The following is a 24,872-nucleotide window of genomic DNA, read 5'->3' as shown; positions in this document are numbered from 1 at the left end:
TTTGTTGCTAGCAAAATGTCTGTATTAAAATACAAAGAAAACTTCCCTGCTGGGAACAGTAATTAATAAACTCTCTTTTGTATGGTATTAACAGCATTGTAGGTTCCATCTCCAAACAGATCACAATGTTCTTGAGGGATAAATTCCACCACTGTCAGTCTGAACCTCAGCCTAAACCACAAAGAGTTCAATAACTATAGTATTGTGCATCCTATCAATATTCCAGCATCACTGGCTTACTGCAACGTGTCCCATCAGATGTGGGTTATATCTGGACACTGCTTGGTGATGGCAAGCTCAGAGGGCTTGCTATTGTGTTTGAGAAGGCGATGATTGCGTTGGAGCCCTTGGAGTTCTTGTTCATACCCAGGATGTCTGCATTAGTTTGCTCTGGCTCGGTTTTCCTGAAGATGTTTTTCATGGTTGATTGGAAGTTATTGGTGACAAAGCAATAGACAATGGGGTCCATGCAGCTATTGAGGCTACTCAGAGTCACTGTCACGTGGTAGACGAGGAGGCTGACGTTGTGGGGCATGTCTGGGTTGATGGAGATTGCGACCTGTAGCACGTGGAAAGGAGTGAAGCAGATCATGAAGATGATGAGGACGGTGATAAGGAGCTGCACAGCCCTCATTCTCCTCTCCCGACTCTGGTGCATGAGGCTGGGTTTGGACAGGGCACACATAATCCTGGTGGTGAAGAAGATGATTATGATGAGGGGGAAGAAGTACTCGCAGACCATCAGGACCAGGATCTTGGAGAGGCAGCACTCGGCAAACCTTATCGCCATGGTCAGGATAGAGAAAGTCACCACAGTGGCAAAGATCCAAATGAAGATGCAGATCCCCTTGGCACAGGTGGGGTTCCTCCATTTACGCGAGGCTTCCACCTGCACTATTGCCAGGTAGCGGTCAACACAGATGCACGTCAAGAAAAGGATGCTGCAGTACATATTGACAAAGTAGCCAAAGATGTGAACCAAGGAACAATTTTTGCAATCTCCTGCACTGTAGAACATGATGATTCGGACAGGCAAGGAAAAGCCCACCAGGAGATCAGTTACGATCAAGTTAATGGTGTAAATAACAGAGGTGGTTTTTGTCTTGGTACGGAAGCAGAAGACATACAGTGCCAAGCTGTTCAGCACAACACCCACCAGGAAAATGATGGCATTGACTACCATCAGGACAATCCACAGGCTATAAAAATCTGTGAACAGCTGTTCGTCCGAGTGGATGAACTTGGAGAACAAGTTGATGTTGGAGTTAGGTTGCTCGGTGGAGTTGATAGAGTCAAGGGCTGGCAGTTGAGTGGAGGAGGTCGGCATGATCACTGACTTCCAACAATCTGGAAGAAAAGAAACAGAGGTATAGTGATGAATTCCTTAGGGCTCCAAATCTTGTCACTTAAAAACATTTTAACCAAGATATTTGCACATCCTGAGTAGTAGATCCCTGTCTACCAATATGGGATTACCAATATTCACAAGGAAAATACCTGGGCTTATAATTGGTGTATTCCTGTGGTTCCAGATGCATGTTTTAGGGAAGACACACACTTCAAGCTTCTCTTCCTCTTCTTTGTACAAAAATGGTTTTAAGGCCAGAAGACCTTTGTATAACTATAACGCCAGCATTTGATTCCTAAAATATAATATCCCTTGCCTTAGGCAGGTGATCTCACTAGAGTTACATGCAGCAGTGTTTTCAGAAGCTGTAAGATTTCCATGAAATCAGAGAAAGGCTGAATTTTCGGAGAAAGCAGAAGCAGGTTGTGTGGCATCTTCTAGAGATCTGTGTTCACAGCAACAGCAGCCGGAAGATTTCAAACTAAGAGCGTCAGCCACTAGTCCTGCCAGGGTCTGACAGTTTAATTTGCAAATCATTCCTGACTTATACACTATTTTAAACTGATTTGTATATTAAAATGATTTTTAAAAAAAGACCCAGTATATACAGAGACTTGGCTGGTTTCAGTAAAAATAAATGGTTGAAAAACGTCTGGAATATCTCAAAGTGGCTGGTCAGGGCTTTGAGGTTAAAAAAAATCAGCTTGGATCAGCAGAGAATGATGCTGAAAGACTTGATTTATGAGGGTTTGAAATCCCTGCTACCAATGAGCCAAATGCAGAAGGACTGGGAGACAAGGAGCTGCAAACACATCTCCCAGTGCTCACAGAACTGCAGAATGCCTGGGCTGGGAAGTCTGGAATTGCTGAGGGAGTCTGGATGTCCAGCTCCAAGCATACCCCATCCTCTGGCAGCTTCTCTTTCCTCTCCTCTAATCCTTTTTGCTTATGGGGATCAGGAAGAGGGACCTGTGAGATGCTTCAAGCTGTTGGTGGCTGTGTACAGAATGGAGGAGGAAGATACTTAGGACAAAAGTGAAAAGTGGATTCTGAGGAGAGTCCCTGCTGGCCAAAAGAAAATGTTTTGCAGGGAGAACACCACAGCAGCTCTGAGCCTGCCTTATGAGTGCCAAAGACTTCCTCTGCCTGCCCACCATGTCTCTGCATTTCTTGCAACACTCCTAATGTGTCTCACCAGTGTTTGGCCAATAGTCAATATTCAAGAACAAGAGTTCTCATGGGATGATACAGACTAGTTGTGATTACTCTGCTTGGTTCATTCAAGCCAGGTGAGAGTGAAGCAGAACATTTGTTGAGAAAAAGCAGAGATTAGGACAGAGAATTTAGAAGACCAGGTGTGAAAATTCTTGGGGAAGTGACTTTGCCATCATGATGGATCTTGGGTTTGTTGGCCTGGAATCTGGGGATTGCTCTAGTTTCTTCTTGCCTCTCAGTCTGTGGAAGTGATTTGAAGGAAAAAGCTGGTTTTTAATGTCCCTTAGCTCAGAAGGCTATTTCCAATCAAATGGCAATTTGTTTTATTTAGGTAGCCACTGAAGCCCAAGGATTTGAATTGTCCATTGGAATGGTTGGTGCTCAAACACAAAGCCCTCCTGATATCCAACCCAGTGCCAGAATACACTGCAAGACTGAAATACTGAAGCCTAGGGTCAGGCCACCTGTAATGCCCCAAAGAACTACTGGGCAAAGAGGAACAATGCTAATTTCTGTCTCCTTTTACCTCTAGACCATCTAGAGCAGAAACCAGACATTGGAACATCATCTGTTTTGGGAATGACCAGATTACCTCACCCTGCACTGAGCTCTGGTGGCAGCCAAAGTAGCACACATGTTCATGGCATTTTGTCTGGGTCTGACTGAGCCTGCAGACTCCTGAGGGAGAGTCTTGTCTCTTTACATTTTGTGCCAAGCACACTGTCAGAGAAAACCAGGAAAAACTGGCCCCAAAATAGGCTGAAGGTAGTGGAGTTGCAAAGTCTGGCACCTGAGAAATATGCATGGGGAGAATGCAGAACCCTGGCCCATTTTCTACTGATTTCCTAAAATTCTCACCATCTTCTCTGTTTGTTTGTTTCACTCTTTAATTACGAAAACAAACTGAAATGAACAGATGTCTGGATCTGCTCCCAGCTTTCTCTTTGCAGATGCTATCAAGAGGAGCGCTGTGGAAGCCAAGGAATAAAGAAAGACTTTGATGCCTCTGGAGTGCAGTGTGAGCTTGTATATCTGTGTTCAGACGCATAGCTGAGCAAGGGGAGAAGACAAAATCACCCATCCCATCCTTGAGCTTGCACTAAACTGTATTAAATACACCTGCATTTGTCTTCTCATTGTAATTCCTTGTCACTGGCTGTTTGCTATGATTTTGCATCTTGTTTGTAGCTTGCCTCCTCTGGGAGATTTTTCTTCAGTCTGAGATCCCTTATCACAAACACCTGATATTCATCTTATTTTACCTTTCTTGTCTCAATGAAATCAGCAATTCCAAATACATTCAAATGTTCCTCATCCTCACAATGCTTTTGAGGGATGTAGAGCATGTTACAGACAAATAGAAAATTAAAATAATCAGCATATATGATGTTCTGGCTTACATAGTCACCTTTTCCACTAAGCCCCATGTGCAAGGAAATAAACTCCAGATACTGTAAACTGCTGAAAACCAACAGGTAACATTGTGTTTGCCAAATTGAATAAGCAAAGAAGTGCTGCATTAGAGCTTTCTCAGTCCATTGCTGCCCTATCTGAACTCAAAATCCAAACAACTACATGAGAGAAGTCCCGGCAAATTCAATTAATCCTGAAGATTTCCTCCCTGACAGTCTGTGGAAAAGCTGCCTCTTGTGCTGTGGTGGGAAAAATCTTCCTCTAATCAAATTGTTACTGATGGATGTTTGGGTGAATGGCCTCTTCCTTTCTTTGTGGGACTGCTCTCATCTCATGGCTCACAAGCAGAAAGGACAGAGAACTGGACTAGCAATGCAACAGAATTTGTCTTAGTGCTTTTAATGAGATGGAGCTGGACCAAACCCCCAGTTTACAGCTGCTAAGGATTTTTCCATTGTGGGACTCCAAGCCTGTGAGAAAGGTACACTGCCCCATTTTGCAGCACAGAAAGGCAACCTGACCTTGTCTCTGAGCAAAGCTAAACATTTCCAAAGATTTTGAATTCTTCCTCTCTCCGAGTCCAAATATTATCTCAACCAGTTCTCTTTCTCTACCATCAGACATACTCATGCAGGTGTTAAAGTGAGTCTATTCAGCTACCCATCATCATGACGTGATGGTATATGGAAGTCAGTGAGGGGCATAGTTAAATTAATGAGAAGCTCTGCACCCTCTGCAAACCTTTATTCTGCTGTGTTTTGCACTATTTATTACTTGTGGTTATGGCATGAGCTCATGCAGAACTGCAAGAACCACCTTTACTTACAGAGCAAATAAACTTTGGGTTAACCCCCTTCCTAAAATCTTCAAAGAGCTTGGAGCTTAGCCTACTTCATACCTAACTGAGCTCTCAGCCCCCCAGATTTCCAAGCAGTCCCTGTTTCTTGGAGCTGGCAGTCTGCAAAGCCCAGGATGGGTAAACACACATCCTTCTGAGTGCTGTCTGACCGTGCCAGTTGGTCTATGCTGTTATATTATACCTCTCAGGCTGGATTTTGTCTGTCTGGATGGGAGACTGTGGGTAGAATTTCCTTAAAAGTACAGCAGGCATCTGGATAGAAATGGGATAAAGGGAGGGACAGAGAATGGAAGTTGACCTGCTTTCCCTTGTTCTGATAAAGGTCCCTGCTCAGCACTGGGAGAGGGGAACCTGCTCTGAAAGACTTTCCCATTGTTGTGTGACGCAATCAGTTCCATCATTCTTGGTCCAAATAGGAAACAGATGGTCACTGAAAACAGGCCCTGTGGATTCTTCCCTCTCTCACTCACTGCTTGGCATCACACTTGTTAACTTAGCATGGGCAGCTCAGTGCTATGTCTGCTCCAGGAGGAGATCCTTGATCATCCTGTATTCCACTTCACCGAGCTGTGTGCTTGGTGACAGCCTTTAGCCTCACCCTCACCTTGCTGAAATTAATGGGGTTCACTTCCTTAGCCCAGAGGACTTTTGTATCTGGCTCAGCAATTCAAGTAATGGGATACAAAAGAAAAGGCAGGTCAGACAACTGAGCTTTGTCCTAACTGCATTCCAAAAGGAATATTTATTGGTGTGCAGAAAGGATCTCTGTGTGCAGACCCAGAGAACACCAGAGCCACACACTGGGATTGGAAAGCTGAAAAGGACGTTAACAAGCACGAATGTAATTTAGTATAAACAGCTTCAGATTTTCTCATCTCCCTGTCCTGAACTGGAATATCTGATATGGCAACCTGGCTCCTCTATCATCCTCCCTGTTCCACTCACTCTGTCCTGCCTGCTGGTGTTATTCTGCTGCCTGGGGTGGCAGCAGTGTGTGTTTAGCTTTGCAGCCTTCCCGTGTTTAAAGTTCCCTGGGTGATTTATCATCATATTTATAAATGAAGGGTTAAACTCACTCTCTTTCAATTTAAATTGCATGATTCTCCTTCTGGCAAGCTCTCACTCAACTCTGGCTCAAACTGGCCAAATATGGTGTTTTTGTGCATGTCGACCTTGCCCTATACGTGGTAGGGCTTGTTCTGTGTGTCTCTTGCTCAGCCTGGGGAGGGTGGGTTTGCTGACAGGGGGAACAGAGAGAGAAAGAGAGAGAAAGGGAGTGAATCCAGCTGCTGAAAGGAAAAAGCTGGTGCCCATCTGGCCCTTGGGGAGGGAGATAATTATGGGGGAGACAGATTCTACTCTGAGGCAATAATGGGGCTAGGTAAGATCCCATTCTCAGGGCAGGTAAGATCCCATTTTTGTGGGCATCAGATCTCTGCTCTCACTTGATTCCTGGGCACTGAGGTCTCCTTTAAACCTCCAAGTTTGGAAGGGTGGCTGGAACAAGTGTGTGAAACATTCACTTTCTGGAGAATTGCAGTAGGAAATAGCCAAATCCAGAGCAGAGCTGGATTATTCCTTCCCCTCCAATGCTGTGGACATAAAAGGGACTTTGGAGACACAAAACACATAGTTTTATGAGTGCCAGATTAAATGACACCTGATTTCTTGCAGTCTCATGTCTCACAGTGGCTTGCAGGGCTGAGGGAATGCTTTGCCCTGCTTGAGATGCTTATTATAACTTTTTCCCATGTGGACACTTGGCTGCCTTAATGAGCACTCACATTCCAGCTCTTCCCTTGGCTCTGACACTTGTTTGAGTTTCTCCTTTCTTTGCTGCCTAATTTCCTGAAAATTGAGGTGATCTTTCCCTTCTGCCAAATTCTAGTTGAAATTAGGCAGCAGATTGAAAAACATTAGGAGGATGGAGGAAATCAGAGCTGACAACCACACAAACAGGCACTGAGAGTGATCCTTGTTTCCTCTAATGGGAACCTGCAATGCATTTGCTAACACTCTTCACCACACATCCTTTCATTTAGATCTTATTCTCTGCAAATTCACAATTGCTTTGGCATTGAAACACAGCAAACAGGGCTGGATGCTTTCTGTGAAAAAGGAGTATTGCCTGCTTCTTGTTGTTTTCCTGAAGAGAAATAATTTATGCCAAACCATGGGAGAAAGCAGCCTGACTGGGACAGATGATAGCTAATCACTGGGTGTTGGCACTATTCAGCCGTGGCCTGCTTGCCCATGTGTCATGAAGAGTGTGATGGCCAGCAATTCCTTCTTTGTCTGGTGGTTTGAATGGTCATGTGCTGAATTACAGCTTTTGTCTGGAATCACAGAATCATAGAATATCCTGAGTTGGAGGGGACCCAGAAAGATCATAGGGGCCACTCCTATGATCATCACTCCTGCCACTGGACCATCCCCAAGAGTCACACCATGTGCCCTAGAGCGTTGTCCAAATGCTCCTTGAGCTTTATCAGGCTTGGTGCTGTGACCACTTCCCTGTTCCAGTGCCCAGCCACCCTCTGGGTGAAGAACCTTTTCCTAATATCCAGTCTAAGCCCACCTGGACACCACTTCAGGCCATTACTTCACATCACCACAGAGAAGAGATCTGTGCCTGCCCCTCCTTTCACAAAGAAGTTGTAACTTCAATCAGGTCTCCCCTCAGTCTCCTCCAGGCTGAACTGACCAAGTGACCTCACCTGCTCCTCCATACCGCTTCCTCTCAAGGCCAAGAGAGATTACCCCCCCACCCCCGACTTTTGAATCTCTGATGTTGGCCATGAGAATCAGATTTCCCATCTGGCAAGAGGGAAAACTTGTATGTCTCGTCTCAGGCATAGGGGTAATCCTTCAAGACCTGTAAGCAATCACAGACTGAGGATGTGTGGAGGCTGATGCAGTGCTGGTTGTTGGGCTGATGTTGCTGATGTGCTGTTGAGCTGTTTCCTGCCTTAGATTCCCAATTTGCCTCTGTGTGCTCCTTCATCTCCAAGGCCCTGCTGTGGATGAGCAATGGATTTTGCTCTGTGCTGTGATCTGAGCTCCACCCACCACACCGAGTTCAACGTTGTGTGTACACATAGGTGGATCCTGTGCTTTCCATGGGCCCAAGGCCAAAATCACGTCCTTTGAAGGTGAGGAACCTCACCTTCAAAGCATCCCTAGCTCATTTTGGGACAAGAAATAGTCTGTGGGTGCCCAAGCAATGATTTAGTCCAGCAGGTCACCCTGGGCCATGAGGGATCACTGCCAGTTAGACGAGGGAGAGCACAACTCTCCAAAGTGCATTCCTCTTCTTCACAGAGCAAAGTGACCCAGATGGGACTGATGCCACTTGGCTTGGACCAAATGCCAACTCTCTGCATCCAGGCTTGAACCTGCTGCTTAAAACCAGGTGACAGATCATAGTCCTGGACACCCCAGAGACAATCTATTTAAAAATTGGAAAGGTCTGCATGTTTTTTCCCTCAGCCCTTGTCCTGAGCATGCATGAAAAAAACTGAAATGAAGCTCCCAGATATACACAGAGGAGGAAATTCACATACTGGCAGATTTTTATGAATTTATACCTCCCCTATGGCCATTTGCAGCAGCAATGCCTCAGCCTTTGAAAGAAAGAGAAATGTGCAAGAAAAAAAGAGAAGTGGGATTGTATACTTTGCCTCTCCAGACCTACAAATATCCACCAGCAGTGGTGGGCACCTAGAGGTCCCCAGCACATTTCTGATGAGGCTTGCTAGTACTGGTCACCTATAATAAAGGTAATAATAAAGGGGATTTGCCTCCTTTTGCTTGTTTATACCACACCTGAAACATTTGGATGTCTATGAGGCCTTATCAATACCACTATCTTTCATGTCCCTTTTTTCTGTGTTATCAGATCTTGGCCTTGGAGTGACAGAAATGCTAAGTGTCTTGGTGAATGCTTTATCAATCATGCTGCTAGCATTTAAAAGACCAATATCTCATATACTGTCAGGGCTCGTACCCAGTGCCATCTGTCACAAGGGAGCATGGAATGACATCTCTGCAGAAGGTGCTGTGTGTTTCCAGCTCTGTTACTTTCAGAGAAATCAGAGCATGACTTCCTGAGTGTGTCCCTCTCTGTCCCTTGTGGACCATTATATGTGAGAGGAAAACATATTTTTGGCTGATTTTTTTTCCAGTATGATTAACTTTCTTAAAAAAAAATATTACATCTTAAACAAAATGTATAGATTTGGACTCTTATGGGTCCAGCCAGTAAAGATGGATTTGAGCCTGTCTTCTTGGGAGGTTGTAACAGTAAAAGAAAAATGTGTTTGATTTTATAGGGATTACAGTAATCCATCGAGCGTTTCCAGGGTGCCTGAGACAAAGTGCTAGAAATGTCAGTTTGGAATAACAGCTATTGTGGCTGTGTGCAAGGAGAACCGTGCAGTGAAAATTACCATATAGGCACATGCAGGAACTTCACAGGCAAGTGCAAAAACAGTATCTGGCGTGTGTACTGCTGCTTGCTTTGAAGAAGGAAATTTTTAATTGCAAATCTAGCACACTTTGAGCACTTTCTCCTCTTTCTGCCTTCAGCTGCCTGCTTGCTCTGTCCTTTGGCAAGAAGGGCAGTAAAAGAAGAACAACAGCAGAGTTCTACTGTTGGCAAAATACCTGGGCTTCTGCACAGCCCCGGAATGCAGAACTAGTGAAACAATGCTCACACACCAGGGAGCACAGGGCACCAGTGCAGGTAGGGATGCAGGGGTGATGCAGAGGGGTCAGGTGTACCAGCTCTGCCTCCCAGCACTCACTCCAAGCTCTCTTGGCTGCAGGAAGAAACTGAGGCACAGAGCCATGTGTGGTTTTGGCCCGGGGAATGCAGAGAGATAGGAGACCCAGTTAGGGAGCAGATGTCCTCTTTTTGAGGCATCCCAGGATGGACAACCATGTCTTAGCCCTTTGGGAGACCGGTTTCTGTAGTTTCCTTAGCAAAGCACATATGACAGTGCTCTGCATACCCCACAGTGCCTTCAGGGTTTCACAAATTTTGAATTCACTGGATTAAATTAGAGAAACTTTGTGCTGTCAGTGAGTGTGTTGCTGTGAAAACAGGGAGCATTTCTGAAAAGGTCTGCTTTCTCCTTCTACTGACCCAACAAGTGGGTTTAGAGAGGGAAGACAGCATCTTTCCTAGAGCTGAGCTTGCACCCTGCTGGTGAGCCAAACAGGTAAAATACCCCCACTTGCAGCTGACTCCATTCCAGGTAGTGCATCATCTCTTCTTGCTTCCAAAACCTTCCTGAATGCATTTCACCAAAATTTAATTATGCCTGGGAGTACACATGTACAAATGACATCACCCCCCTCTTCACAAGAGCTGTCACAGTACTTTTCAAGAAGGGAGAGCCTGCCAGTCTGCACACTTCCCATAACCCTCCATCTCCTTGAAGAGCAACCAAATATCCTTATACCGCTCCACATCCCAAGAGCAAAGAAAGTCACAAGGAAGAAGCTCCTTGCAGCTTCTGCTAGCTGCTGGCACAGCCTGACTTTTCAGGTCAGGCACTTCACAAGGGATTTCCACACCTGCTGCATGGGCAGATCCAGAGACTTCCTGAGCTGCTCATCCACCTGTTCAGTGCAGGACCCTTTCCTCTCCCACCCCGTCCAGGGCTCTGCGGTGCCATAGCCAGGACTTGGAGTCCTATATCCAGCAAATCTTTCCTGGCCCCCTCTTGTCTCCGATCCCATGCCCCCCTCTTTGTCTCTGACCAATATCCCAAAGCATTCCCTGCAATGGTCCCTGCAGAATATTCCTGCATGACGGACTGACTTACCTCTGTCCCGATCTCCCTTCTATGTTAGCGAAGCTGCCGGTAAGAAAGTTTCCTTGTGGACCTGACTGCTATCAGCCCAAGAAAGAGACATCTGTTCCTACAAGCAGAACAACTGGAGTGACTACAGAATATGAAGAAATGCCTAATCTCTCTTGCGTTCTCTCTCTCTCTCCCCCCGCCTCTTCTAAATATAGCCTTGCAACTAATGGGAAAAAATATACACTACCAAAAAAAAAAAAATATTTCCACTTGTCTGTAGTGTTCAGAATTTCTCCCCAAACATCTGGCTCCTTGCCCTAAGTCTCTCTGAAATTTATGAAGTGCTGTAAATGCTGAAGAGGGCTCCAGCCGTACTCACGGTGCTAATGCCTGAACTTCTCTAGTAAACTAAAATTGATGTTGCGGCCCCCAGGTCAATTTTCCTGTGTCTCTGTGGGAACAAAATCTCCTTGCTGGGAACTTGCCAGCTCAAGGCTACTGCAATGTCACCACCATGTGTGACATGAGGAAAAGAGCCCTCTTTTCGTCTTCCTGATGTGAATTTGGATTAGAGAGAAGCATCCCTGGCAGCTGTAGGAAGGTACTGAACCAAATGCCACAAAGCCTGTGATATGCTTTGAATCAACCCAGCTGTCCAGACCCTGAGAAAACCCCTGGCACACGGAATCAAAGGGTGACCCTGCACACTTTGTTAGTGCTGCCTGCACTTATTTGGGAGAGGAGATAATGAGATCTGTCCAGGGAGCCCTTTGACATGTTCCTCCATCCTCATACAGCCCTTCCCTACCGGTGGTAGAGTCATTGTGGGTGTCAGGTCTCTCTTAGGGTGGGGATTTAAGTATCTCTACACCCTTTGCTACAGGAGAAGAAACTGACATTGGACAAAGCATAATGAATTATCCCATTATTCAGATGGGTTCAAATCACATAGCCAAAGAGAAGCTTTCAAGACATCTCTGCTGATTGATGCCCTAAGGACGCGAAACTCCCCAAGTTCCATCTCAAGTCCCACTTCTTGCTCTAAACTGGGTACCAAAACCCAATATTTTTTGGGGTTTGCACAGATGTTCTCCCTAGGAGTTTTTCAGTAGCTTTAGAGATTTTTTTCTGGGAGAAAAGGCAGAAAAAATGTGAGAGCTTACGTCAAATTTAGTTGTTTAGAAATACGGAGAGAATGGATGCTGGATTTTGGTATCAGCCCTGGCCTGCATCACACTTTAGATAAAGACAACACTGGTGCCAATGCAATAAACACGCGGGATATGGCCTGTCACAACATGACAGGATCAACTGAGAGGCATTGAATTCCAGGTCAAGAGGCCAAATCCATAAATAGAGGAGAGGTAAACTCCACACATGCATGTCTCACTGGAGCACAAACAGTAGCTATGGTTATTAGAGAAGGTTGACCTCATTTTCTGGAATTACTTTTTCACCCTTGGATCTTTCCCAGGAAGACTGAGCTGATCCTTTTTGTCTGGTTATTTTATTGATTTTCTATTTTGAGTTTCCTCACATTGAGGAGCAGATTGTTCCTCTGTTTCAGGAACATCCTTCTTGGATGGATGTTAATCCAGGCACCCAGCCTTCCACAACTGCCCTCTATCTCAGGCATATGACTGAACTTTCATTTGTTTCTCACTTCCTTATGCTTGAGAGGCAAGTGTGGTAGGAAAGTCTTCATGAGCACCACTGTTTGGGTGATCATTGTGCCTTCAGTTCCCTCTATCCTGGAAGTTCAACAGGGGTAAGAACAAAGAGAAGAAACCAACCCATGGTCTAATGTTGGGCAGGGTGGGTGAACATGGACCCTACTGAGGCTCTGGCACAGGTTGCCTGGAGAAGCTGTGGCTGCCCCATCCCTGGAAGGGTTCACAGCCAGGCTGGATAGGACCTGGAGCAGCCTGCCATGGCAGGGGCTTGGAGCTAGATGGTCTTTAATGTCTCTTCCAACCCAGATCATTATAGACTTCTACGACTATCAATCTCAGTGCCTATGGTGGCAAATGCTTAAGTTTCCACCAGCCTGCCAACAAAATTTTTATATTTAGGGAATCACTCTCTGGAGTTATAATTGTGAGACTGTAAGAAAGAAAATACTTTTCTCCAGGATGAGCTGTTGGTACCTGCACTCTATCCACCTTCTCTGGAACTGTCTGGTCCTTCCTATGTGAGGACTGGTTTGGTCTTATGCTTCCATGTGATACATGAGAGCTGTGTTCCCATCCCTGTGCATGGGATAATCAGTGCCCTGCACTCCCCCACTATCCCAGCCTCTCCCTCCTAGCTGGATTTAGAGCTAGGCTCTGAGTGGCAACAGCTGCAAAGTTTCAAGTTGTGCCTGAGATAGTGCAGAACATGCCATATTGGGAAGCAGATGCTGCTGTTAAGGTGGAGAAGGCGCATCCGGGCTCTGGGCCATGCTTTGTCCCAGACCCGGTTCCCACACTCAACCTCAGGAGGAGTTGCAACCATAGCTGATAAATGAAGAGCTTCTATCATCTCTCGATTTTCAGTCATTTCTCACCCTCCCAGAGGGAGCAAAAGAGGCAGCAAAAAAATAGTAAAGCTTTAGGAAGTGGAAATTTTTCAAGCTTGTTCATTGAATATACAACAGTATTAAATATTGGAGTGAGATTGTAGATGGAAGAAAGTATTGGCTCAGTCAAAATCATCATGTAGAAGGACTAATAATTATGTCAGGGAAGGATGCTACTAGCCCATGGTAATTCCTAGCAATCCCTTAACCTTGCCATGTAGAATAGGGTTCTGGTTAATAGTCTTCTGTGGCACAGTGCAGAAAAGCAGGAGGCCAGACAGCTCTTGAGGAAGGTAGAGAGAAAGCTGATACCACACATCCTTCTGGGGAGGTGTGTTCTGTTTTTGTCAGGAGAAGGGTATACTCTTCCAGTCCTATTCAAAAAGGGGAATTGAGCATCCTTTGATCCCCTGCTGTGGGAGAAGATATTAAGATTGGGCACTGCATAATGAGCTTTAACAGAGCTGAGATGGGCTCAAGGCATGTGGCCAGATCAGCTTTCAAGGTGTGTCTGTTGACCAGCTCTGCAAGGACCCAAATCCAGTGTCCAAACATTGCCTGGGTATTTTTAGGAAGCTGAATGTAGGCTCTGTTACACTGAACAGACCACAAATGAGTTATATTCTTCAGCAGTGGAGGAGAATTCTTACCCAAGAAGGTGTTGGATATTGACAAAACAGAGTTCAGAAAACTGAGGCCCATACCCAAGGTCATGACTGTATGGAGGTCACCAAAGAGTGGGATCCTCACTGCATGGAAGACACTGAATGGTGGGATCTTCACTGTCTTGTCTGGAAAACCTCTTTTTAGCATCAGGCTTGATGGAGAGGCAATAATGTGAGCTTGCCAGGTGAGTAATCCTTTACCATGGCAGATAAATTTAATGGCCTTCAGGAGAGTTTACATCCATTTTACCCTCTCCAATTATTCTTCCTCCGGGTAAATCTACCCTAGAAGATCCTCAGAGCTTAAAAAGTGCTGGAAAACATTAGTGTATGTCTCAATGATATGCTCTGCCAATGAGACATAAAATCTTGATTGCCTGTGGTCTCCAAGGCTATTATGGGATGCTGTGAATCAGAACTGACCCAGAGAACCATGTAGGTTCTCACATGTGGACCAGGGTCAGAGAAATTTCTGTACTGGACCACCCTCCAGGAGACACCTTTGATTTAGGGGGAAATATGTGGGCAACAGGGCTCTCCCCACATATGTAGGAACTTTCCACCTAGGTCAGGTGTTCTTCAACCCCACCACACTTCCTTGTCATAAAGAAGTGATATGTGTATTCCCTTGGAGAGCAGTGTGGGAACACTCCTCTTTAGTGGTTCCTGAGCTGGTACTTTGTGGAAGTGGGCAGATCCAGGGTTTTTCTGGTGCTTTTGATAGAACCCAAGGGAAGTCCAGTTGAAAGAACCTTGAAGATTGAGGCTAGCTGTCTCCAGCCTGGCTTTCAGCTTGTGGCCCTTGCTCATTTGGAGCCAAAGACAGCAACATGTGGCTTCATCTGCTGGGCTATTGAGAGGTCATTCTTTGCTGTTCTTTTGGTGATCCAGATGTGCCATGCTGGGACATCTGGGAGATCCTAGGACTGCTTTGGGATCTGAACCCTGAGACATTCATGCTGGTTATGTTTCAGGTGTAGCTGAAAGGATTGGAGGAAAAGATCAACGATCTCTCTATTAATTCTTAGAATTTGTTTTAGGGTATGACTTTCATTCCTTCCCTGCAATGCTGGGATAGAAATATCAAATAGACAAAGAAATGTCAACTACTTGTCTCTGGAGAAGGAGGGCTGGGATTGCTCCCCAAGTGATATTCAGTACCTTCAGGGCATTTTATCTGTTAGCATGGGCAACAGAGACTGTGGGTAGCCACAAAAGATGGTCCAGCTGTCTCTTTTGATGGCATCTCAGCAGGGTCTAGAGGCTGTGGTACCTACCTGGTATCAGCAGCTCTGCAGGGCACAGTCTGTGTCCTCTGCCAACTGCTCAGGATCACAGGCACTTCTCAACACTCACTGGGCTGTCACTTGCTGTCCTCAGAGGACTGCAAGGGATGGAGGCCATCACAATTTTGTATCCTTGCCTCTGAACTGACTCCCCATCTGTGTGTTTGTTCAAAGAGGGAAATCAGACTCTCACCATATGAGGCTTTTGCTGATGGAATCCAGCTGTGATTCATCTGTTTGATGAGGGACAGGGAAAGACAAGTGATGCCCTAAAATGATGGTCATGGCTCCTGTTGGGTGAGTCAGGCATGGGGGAGGAAGTAGGAGCTAGTTTCCTGCCTGCCTGCTGCATATTTAAGAGTTGGCTTTGCTGACCACTGGCTTCCCCTCCATTTTTCTCCCTAGACTGTGGCATTTTTGCTGATGTTGAGCAAAAGAAAATTTGTTGTTGATCTGAAAGAAAAATTAAGGTGTCTGCAGTGCACAAAGAGTGCTTGGAGCACATTGGTCCTGCCTATCTCCAGTTCTTGCATGACAAGGGGTATGAAGTCCCTCACCTGTTATAAATGCACCCTGTGAGGGTGAGCCAGGATCCCTCTCTCCATCCCAGTCTGCCCAGTTACCTACCTTAGGTCTCACAGATGTGAGGGTTCTGATGAGGCTCCTCAGTTCAAGGCACCAGCAAAGTGAGCTACCAAGAGTCTTTGGCCACTCAACAAATGTCATGTCTCAGCTGCCCCTACTGATCCAAACCTCACTGGGATCCTTTGCAGGGTCCCACTGTGACCTTTCTGGCCCCCAGTCCAGGTCCAGCCAGTCACCTCTTGTACTTTTTTTTTTTTTTCCTATTTATTTCAAAGATTCAGAAGCTAATTGCCAAGAACTCAATGTCCAGTGTCATAACCTCACTGCAGAACTCCCCCTATTCGCAGCAAAGTATTTCCTGTTGGTTTTGTTTGTCACTGGGCACACAGGAATACTGGTGCTTGAAGGGGAAAGCTGCATAAGCTTTGGACTTCGGCATTACTTGGGCACCATGCCCTGGGAGGTCAGTGCTGGGTGGAGCGGCTCTTGCCCAGCTCTGGTTTGAAGGCTGCAGAGCAGGAATTGGCAGGATTGTTGGTCCTGGATTGTTGAAGATTCCCCAGAGAGCTCTCAGCACTCTGCTCCTGTGTTTGTGGCAGTGGGAAGCACAGTGTGGCAGGGCTGAGCCAGAAAACCTTGAACTCAAGATGTGATGTACCCTGCAAGTATGCAGAGGCTAGAGGAGAATTTGAAAACCCATGGCAAGGAAATGGTGGGAAGCTTTGAGACCCAGTCTGGTATCCCCACCTGCTCTGATTTATCAGTGACCATAAACTTGGAAAGGGGCAGCAGGAGGCTCCCAGGGCCATCTGTTCAACTTTTGGGTTTTTTTTGCTATGTGAATAACCTAGCCCAGGAGGAAGGACACCTGCAACTTGGAAAATCTGGTACTTCGACCCACAAACCTAAAAAAAGGGTTTAGAGAAAGACATCCTCTCCCTGCTTGCTCCCTGCAAACGTGTTAATCCTCCTCTCCCATTCCCTTTGTTTGCCTGGTTTGGAGAGATTTGGAAGGGCTCAGGGCAGGGCTGTCTTTTGTTAGATGTGCACAGAGCTCAGCAATGCTCTGATCTGGAACAGGGCAGCATAAATCTGGGGGATTATCATAGGAAATGCCACAGTGATGAAAAGCCCTATAGGATCGGGAAGAAAAGAAAGGGCCCCATTTGGGAAGAAAAAAACCCCAACAACCACCCTGCTGCTTGCTTACAAGTGATTCCTAAAACTGTTGCCTCTGGAAGAAGCTGTTACATTTGCTGATTTTATTTTCTTTTTTTTTCTCTCCTTTTATTTTGGAAGGGGTGTGTTCCTTTGTGTTCTCAGCTGTTTAGAATTACAGATCCTGTCCTTGCAGCAAGTTCTGTGTGAGGGGCCTCACTGGGGACAAAAAACAAAAAAACCCACATTTTCTGGGGAGATGCCTCAGTTTCCTTATGGTTGAAACCATCCCTCTAAGCACAATGTGCAGAAGTGCTCTGGGAAAATTTCAGGAAGGGAAGGAGGGAATCACATGTGTGATTTACTGGAAACTGCAATGCTAAAATAAACAAATTTTTCCTAAAAACAAATGGAACAGGGTGATGGGCAGCAGAATCCAGCTGGTACTTGTGGTGGTGGTATGTTTTGCCATGGGGTCATGGACCCTTTTGTCTCCCACTTGGAGCAGAGAAAACCTGCTGAGACCTGAGCCAGGTGGAAACATGACAGTTCAGAAATCCAAGGGGATATTTTCTCTGTCTGGGATGTGATTATAGACAGCACCAGATTGTCCCTGCTGGTGAGGTCTTGAACTCACTGAGGTGTGGGCAGTGTATGGCATGATGGAGGGAAGACCAAGGCCCTACTCCAGTTTGTGTTTAAGATCTCCAAGCACATTTTTTATCAGGTGCAAAAGCTCAACCTGTCACTGCTGAATCATTCCTTTCCATAACTTCATCTTAGTACTGAAAGCTTCAATCTTTGTTATGTTGGGAATACTTCAAGGTGCTGTTTGATGTGCCTTTCATGTCACCTGGAGGAATTAATTTTTACAAAAGCACTATTACATGTGATAAATAGTGTTAAATTGACTAATGAAAGGGGGATGTGTTTCTGCCTTGGAAAACATCCAAACCAAACCAATTGGAATGACCTGAGGGCCAGCAAACGTGACCCATCAGGGCAGACCAGCAGAACTGGGCTTGTTTAATCTACAGAAGAGACAACAGAAGGCAAATTGATAACAGCTGTGGAGATGTCTGTGGCAGCTTCCCTGGGAATGGTGCAAGGTGGGTTTGTCTCACATGGTTTAGTTCATTAACACCAGTCTGGACCAGATGACCAGCCCAGTTTATGATTGTGTCAGCGTAGAGACTTCCTTTGGGTGAGAGGAGTCTTATTGCTTGTGTCTCCTAGGGCAGGATGTGCAATCAGCATCCCTGTCCTGTGTGATTCAGACTTAGAGCCACAGCAGCAGCCAGAGGTCTCCCCCACAGTGCTGGAGCCACAGGTTAATCCCATGGCTGTAACACAACTTCAGATTGCACCTTCTTTTGGGCAAATTCTGCTGGCTTCTTTAAAACAAATATCCAGCCTGCTGTGATTGCTAAACTGGGCTCTGCTTCTTTGGGTGTCTTTCCATTTTCCAAGAAAAATAAACTGCAGGCTCTGTATTTTTAGATATGCTATCTGATCATAGCTAGTCATATATCAGTCCCAATACTGTGAGGGAAGATGCTGAGCTCCACTGCTGAACTCCCTTGGGAAAGAACCAGTGGCTTGAGCCGTTCTGGGTGTATTAATAAATCAGAGTGTTTAAAATAATCTTACACTTCCTTAGGTAAGCTGCTCACAAAGAATAATACAGTTGGGAATTGCTAATGCCAGCGTCTTAGCAGTTCTGATTCTCTGGGTGAACTTGATACTGTTGTGAGTGAGAGAGGAACAGCCCTGGTATGAGACAGATCTAAACTAGGCAGGGGACAGAGGCAGCACGACTCCTCTTCCTTTCCCTCTCCTGCCAGTGACTCTGATTCCTGACGTCTGCCCCTTGCTATTTCAGTCCTGGGTATCCTCCGAGGCGGCTGCTGGTCGGAGTGAGCTTTATGGTGGCCCCTTCAAAAAGCATCTGAGCAACCTGCCTTGCACAATAGTGCACAAATGTGGAGTAATTAGTGTATTTTAAACCTCTTGCTGGTTTGCCTCAGCCTCCACAAGTCTGTGTCTCTAACATCACTGCAGCCTGCAGACAATTTTCTGTGTGTTTGATCAAAGCAGCAGGAAGCCTCAAAGTCAGTATGTGAAAAATGCCTGGTTCCTGAAAGTGCATTTGTTGTGCTACTTTATCACTCTAACGACAATCAATTTATCCACATAATTGGTAGCTGGAGACAGCATAACACAGCTTGGCAGCCTGGATTTTTCTCAGAGATCTATTGCTTGGCATATTCAACCCAGGCAAAAGGAGCCAGCCTGGCTGCCGGGGAACTGCAGCTCTGTGAGTGCCAAGCAGGTGAAACCCAGCATGACAACTCAGCTTTCTCTCTCCATCCTGCCAGAAAAAGACTTTGGGGATAAAGGTGAAATTGCACCTGGCTGAATGTCTCGCTTAAAGTCCCTTCCAATCTGAGCTGCTCTATAATTCTTTACCTTTTGAACACAAAAATACTGATAGGACAAGGGGGAATGGTTCTAAACTGGAAGAGATTTAGATTAGATATGAGGAAGAAATTCACTGTGAAGGTGAGGAGAATCTGGACCATCTCTCTGAAAGTGTTCAAGGCCAGGTTGGACAGGGCTTGGAGCAGCCTGGGATAGTGGGAGGTGTCCCTGCTCATGGCAACAGGGTTGGAAGTAAATGATCGTTAAGGTCCCTTCCAACCCATATTATTCTGTGTTTTTGTGATTCTGATAAGCCTAATAATGCATTAACCTCTCTGTTGAGATGGGTGCAGGAAAAGGTTTTCTCTGCCTATTCACTTTGCTCTGCTCTGGATCAGCTGCTGGAGCATGGCCAGACCAGCAAGAGAGTGACCATACATCCCACTAGGAGGAGAGGCTAGTTGCTAGTGGCTCTGTGTGGTGTGGTGACCTCCAGCAATCTCCTGTCCTCTGCACTTGTGTGCTAGAAACCTCCTCCATGTCATGCAAGAAGCTGGTTTTCCTCCTGAGTCTGTCTCTGTGCCCTGTTCTGCTGTGCCCAGGTACTCACTTTACTGCATCCATTTGAGTTACCACTCTGAGAAGACCCTGGTGGGTTTAAATGCCTGTGCTGCTCTTTGTGTGAGTCAGTGTACTCAGAGCTCAGTGCCATTTCACTTTGCTAATGCCTACCTGCAGCAAACGACCTACTCTGACGTAGGTCTTTGCAGTTGTTGGGAGCTCTGAATGAAACAAAATTTTGGCAAGCCTCCACAGGCATCCCTGCCCTCATCCAGGAGGCCAAAGATTACTTGTGATAGCCTCACAATAGGGCAGCCCCCCAAAGTGGCCCAAATCCATCTCTCCAGGTGCACCATAGACAGGGTGACAAATTCAGAACATTCAGAAATGGGAAGCTATCTGCTGGACCATCACACTGGAAGCCATACCCTACATTTTTAGCTTTAGGGGCATTTCCCAGAGCCTCATCTTTTTGGCAGGTATTTGTAGAGAGGGTGGCTGGAGCCATGAAGAGGAAGGGACATTTGACAGTAAATCTTTTTTACATCAATGTGGAAGAAGCCATCCTTTCTGTTGTGTGATAATGGCTGTAGTGGTGCTTTTCAGACTGTGATAGATGATATGTACATCTTTTATGGATTATGTGTAAGAGGTAATAAAGAATTCAGTTCTTCTGTGTCTATACACTAATGGTGTATCGATCCCAGTAAATATCATGCTGAGACTGAAGAGCAGCATCCCTGGTTAGTGTCATCCTGCTGGGTGACATCATTTCTTTGGCTGTCACAGCCAGCTCAGCCTAATCCCATCTGACCCCCACAGTTTTACTGATTCTGGCTCTGGGCTTCACTTTACTATTCCCCTGATTCATCCTTCACCTCAGCACAACTACTTCTGTCTCTGGACTTTGTCATGCTCAGCTGGACTCTGCTGTGCCTCTCTGGGATTTACTGGATGGGAAGTGTTTCCCTGCAAAGCCATCAGTAGGATTTGCTCAGTTATTTGTGATCTGCAAAAAAAATGTACACCTAAAAGAAACAAATTAAAATGCAAGGATGAAAAATGGATGAAAGGCAAAAGAGAGCAGGAAGAGTCCTTACAGCCTTTACAGACGAGCTGGCTGAGAAGTAGCAGACATTCCTCAGAAGGGGCTGTGGATTTTACCATAGATGTCATGGGATGATCACTAGCATGTACCTTTATGTAATAAGTAATCTCACCTCCTCCTAAACCTGGTCACTGGACATTTATAGAAACCTGCTATAACAGTGAGATTGGAAAGGGAAATCACAGAATCATCAAACCACAGCATGGCTTGGGTGGTTGCAAGAAACCTTAGAGATCATCTAGTTCCAAGCCCCCTGCTGTGACAGGGATATCTTCCACTAGACCAGGTTGTTCAAAGCTCCATCCAACCTGGACTTGAAGTTCAAAAAATGTGCACTTTGAATGTTCCTCCCATGAGGAATTTTTGTCTCATATTTTAAAAAGAGCTCAGGGACTTGTATGCTCCTGATTTTAGGCATCAAAATTCACATCTCCTAAATAGGTGAGGTTTCTCTGAATATAATGACCACCTGCCTGCTAAACATTCCCTTTTACTTGTCTCCAGCCCCTTAAAATGCGAACTGCCAAAATCCTGCAGCCCTTCTGACAAGTTGGAATGCAGGGTTTGGTTTTCCCCCTCTGAAGGGGGATGTAGGGCCTGAACAGCCTGCAGGTTCCCTGTGAGCATCACATCATCCCAAGGGCATGATGCACTTAAGGGGGAGCAGAGCTGTGGTGGTGTTGTACGTGCGTCTGGTGGGATTTATTGCTGTGTTCAGCAGTCTCCTCTGTTCTGCTTGCTCTGCCTCAGGGGGAACGTGCTGTGAGAGATGTTTCATGTGCAATTCCTTCCTTGGACTTTGTCTTCTGCTTCAAAATGGGGGAAGAAAGATTTTTAGGTGCTTTTGACACCTTTAGGCTCTATGGGGAGGGAAGAAATGGCTTTGTGTCTGTGTTTTATCTCAGAGCACTGGAGACGTGGGGAAGGAGGCTTGAGCAGGGTGAGGGAAAATGCTCTGAAATAGATTAATAAAGTAGCTGCTCAATTGCATTGCTAAGTTGCCATGTGTCCTTGTAAGAAAGGATGGGAGGAAGATGGGGATTTTCCTTCTAACTGTGGGTTGGCAGAGATATCTGTGCACAAAGGAAATGGAAAATTTCTTAGTAAAGAGGTTTCTGCCAAAGGGGAGCTTCTGCCCTTGCTTGTGCTACAACAGGAAGGTGATGGGCATTTCTGCCTCTTTTTCCATGGCTGCTCAGCTTTCCCCTGCTCAGGGAGAGATTTACAGGGTGAGCTGAGATGCAGCATTGCATCTAATTGTGTGCGACAGGGGTATTTGCCCTGGTGGTTTTCAATTGGGACCGTCACGCACAAGTAATAGGGATTAAACTTGTATGCCCACTGTTTTATTTCTGAATGGGGGAGTTTTAGCTTTGCAGAAGGAGCTGTCATTTCAGGGAAAGGGCTGGCTTTTTGCTGAAGAAGACCAATTGTCCCTGGCATGTGAGAAATGTTAGAGGAAAAGGCGCCTCCTGTCACCAAAACACAGCTGAAATGAGTCCGAAGAGCCACGTTGCCAATTCATCACACTGCCACTGAGTGTGGGTTGTGTAAACACTGGGAGATGCTCTCTCCATGCTGTACTGTGGCCAGACATGTCCCAGTTGGCAGAGACTTGCTGATGGACCTAGTGAGGCCATTCATCCCTTTCAGCCATCTCAGCTCTGGCCCAGCCACTTCCCCCACCCACACAGCAATCAGAGTAAGGACATTTCCATATCATTTCCCTGGGGAAAGTTTTCTGCTTCCTAACCTTAAACTATAAAGTTAATTTTGACCCTTCTCAGATCCCTTTTTCATGGCTTGAGCCTAAAACTCCCGTGTCTAGCTCTGCACCTCTATACACGGACACTTGTAGGATGCACAGGTGTGTGTGTAGCTGGACTTGACACAAATAATCTGTATATGGAAGTTTACCAGAAATACTCATATTTTCATGCAGAATCCCTCACAAGGCTCTTTAGCATCCAAATAGATCAGTTCAGTTTATAGAAAACCGAACATTTCCCTCGATGAGATGCTCTTTTCCTTTGCACCAGCTCTGAACTCCCCAACCCTCCTGTATCCCTCCAGCACCCGGTGCAGAACACTCTCCATCCTCTTCAGTGCTGTTCCCACCCACGTGGAGCCAACCCGCACCCAAACCCACGTGCTCCGCTCCCGACCCAGCTTGCAAGGACTCCCATCCCCATCTGGATGCCTCCAAACTCTCAGCCCAGCTGGGATCGGAACACGCTGCCTTCCCAAGCTGCAGCCGGTGAATCTCTCTCCCTCCCTCCCTCTCCCCCCTCGCTCCCAGCCCGAAACACGCCGGTACTCACACGGCCGGAATGAGAAAGCTCAGCTGCTGCTCTGAGCCACTCCCGATTCCTCGGGCGAGTGGCCGTGGGCTCGTTCCCCGGCGCTCAGCGCGGGGATGATACAGGAACCAGACCTCTTTGGTTTACTTTTACGTTGACGTCAGTGTTTTTTCGAGCCTCCACGGCTCGTTTTGGTAAAAAGGATGTCTTCAGGGGAGAGGGGAGGGGTCGGGAAGGGAGAGGAGTGAGGATGAGCTGTAGATAACTTTTATGATGTGAGCAGGCAGTGGTGGGAGGTTTTAGGGGCTCATGCTGAAAGAAGAGGTGCTTACGGAGACCTCACCCTCACACAGAAATTATAGAAATCTTAGAGTGGATTGGGTTGGAAGGAACCTTAAAGACCATCTACTTTTAACCCCCTACCATGGGCAGGGACACCTTCCACAAGAACAGGAGGCTCAGAGTCCCATCCAGCCTAGTCTTGAACACTTTCAGGGATGGGGCAGCCACAGCTTCTCTGGGCAGCCTGGTTCAGTACCTCACTACCTTCTACATAAAGAATTTCCTTCCCCTGTGCATCCACTGTGCAGCTAAAATATGCATGGACATTTTTGGCAGGTGTGGAAAGGGCTGGGGGAGATTTGGACAACACCATCAGGAAGTGGAACCTGCAAGTTTTATCGCTAATGCCAAATTATTCACAGCAGATTAATCACACCTATGTTTAAGGTTTCTTTTGGCCATGAGCAAAGCCAGATGCCTTTGCATGACCACATAACATAATTCTTCCAGGAATTCCAGACTCGGGGTTTCATGCCCTAAATACTGGGGTTTTTTTAGATTTTTGAGTTGAGTAGTGTGATGTGAACCATTGAGCACTTGGATCTTAGAGCCTCAGGTACGTCAAATACAGAATTTGCCCCAATGCTGCTGACCAACTGTAATGAAACAATGAAACCTGTGCTCTTTTTGGATCATGGATCACTTTTCCAGCTCTTAACACAGCTGGTCTGTCATCCATTATTAGACCATCTGTACCTTGATACAAATAATTTATTGTGAACTTTTAGGACCAGGCACTGAGATTGGTCTCAGGTACCAGACTCATAAAGAGCACCAACGACTTGATGACATGGATGCATTTGGTTTGGAGGACACTTGGCATTGCCAAAAAAACCCTGCAGGGAGCAGGGATTACGAACAAGGAGGCATCATCTAGTGCTGCCAGGATGGTTGGGCTGTACTGGATTATTTAGAAAACAGTACTGAGAAAATAGATTTTTACTCTGATATACCATCACTGCAGAGAAGAGACATAGAAAGGGAAAGCTCTTGTTCAGTACATCCATGGCAGAGCCAAGTAATAAGTCTAGTTTCTTATCCATTGGATCACACACTCCCAGTCATAAATAATTCTACTCTCAAAGGTTCCTGGTGTCCTTGTCAGAACCAATGCACTGTTCATGGCTGAAGAAAGACAGAGTCTTATAAAAACCAGAAAAAGAGTTCCTTGTAAATCACCACATCTATACTTAGAAATGTGTTAGACTTTTCTATGCTCCAGTTCAGAGCATATAAAGTGT

At 46.0% G+C, this 24,872-nt stretch overlaps 1 protein-coding gene across 2 annotated transcripts; it reads right to left on the bottom strand.

Moving 5' to 3' along the window:
• GPR20 (G protein-coupled receptor 20) lies at positions 1-23,470 on the bottom strand. Of its 2 annotated transcripts, XM_023921597.2 has the most exons (3): positions 23,311-23,470; positions 10,667-10,763; positions 1-1,347 (listed from the first exon to the last, which is right to left on the bottom strand). In XM_023921597.2, exon 3 carries the CDS (start codon positions 1,325-1,327, stop codon positions 266-268), a length of 1,062 nt encoding a protein of 353 aa, XP_023777365.1. In that variant the 5' UTR covers positions 1,328-1,347; positions 10,667-10,763; positions 23,311-23,470; the 3' UTR covers positions 1-265. The 2 variants fall into 2 exon arrangements, with proteins under 2 accessions (XP_023777365.1, XP_023777366.1); XM_023921598.2 differs by lacking the exon at positions 10,667-10,763 and having other exon boundaries at positions 23,311-23,454.
• Between the last annotated feature and the right edge of the window lie 1,402 nt (positions 23,471-24,872).

This window comes from Cyanistes caeruleus, chromosome 1, assembly GCF_971803275.1.
Source record: "Cyanistes caeruleus chromosome 1, bCyaCae1.hap1.1, whole genome shotgun sequence".
In the NCBI taxonomy this organism is placed as follows: Eukaryota; Metazoa; Chordata; class Aves; order Passeriformes; family Paridae; genus Cyanistes; species Cyanistes caeruleus.
This window is presented reverse-complemented; position numbering and strand designations above follow the sequence as displayed.

What these genes read in the sequence shown, in the direction of transcription:
- GPR20 (XM_023921597.2), bottom strand. Translation starts at nt 1,327, where the DNA reads ATGCCGACCTCCTCCACTCAACTGCCAGCCCTTGACTCTATCAACTCC.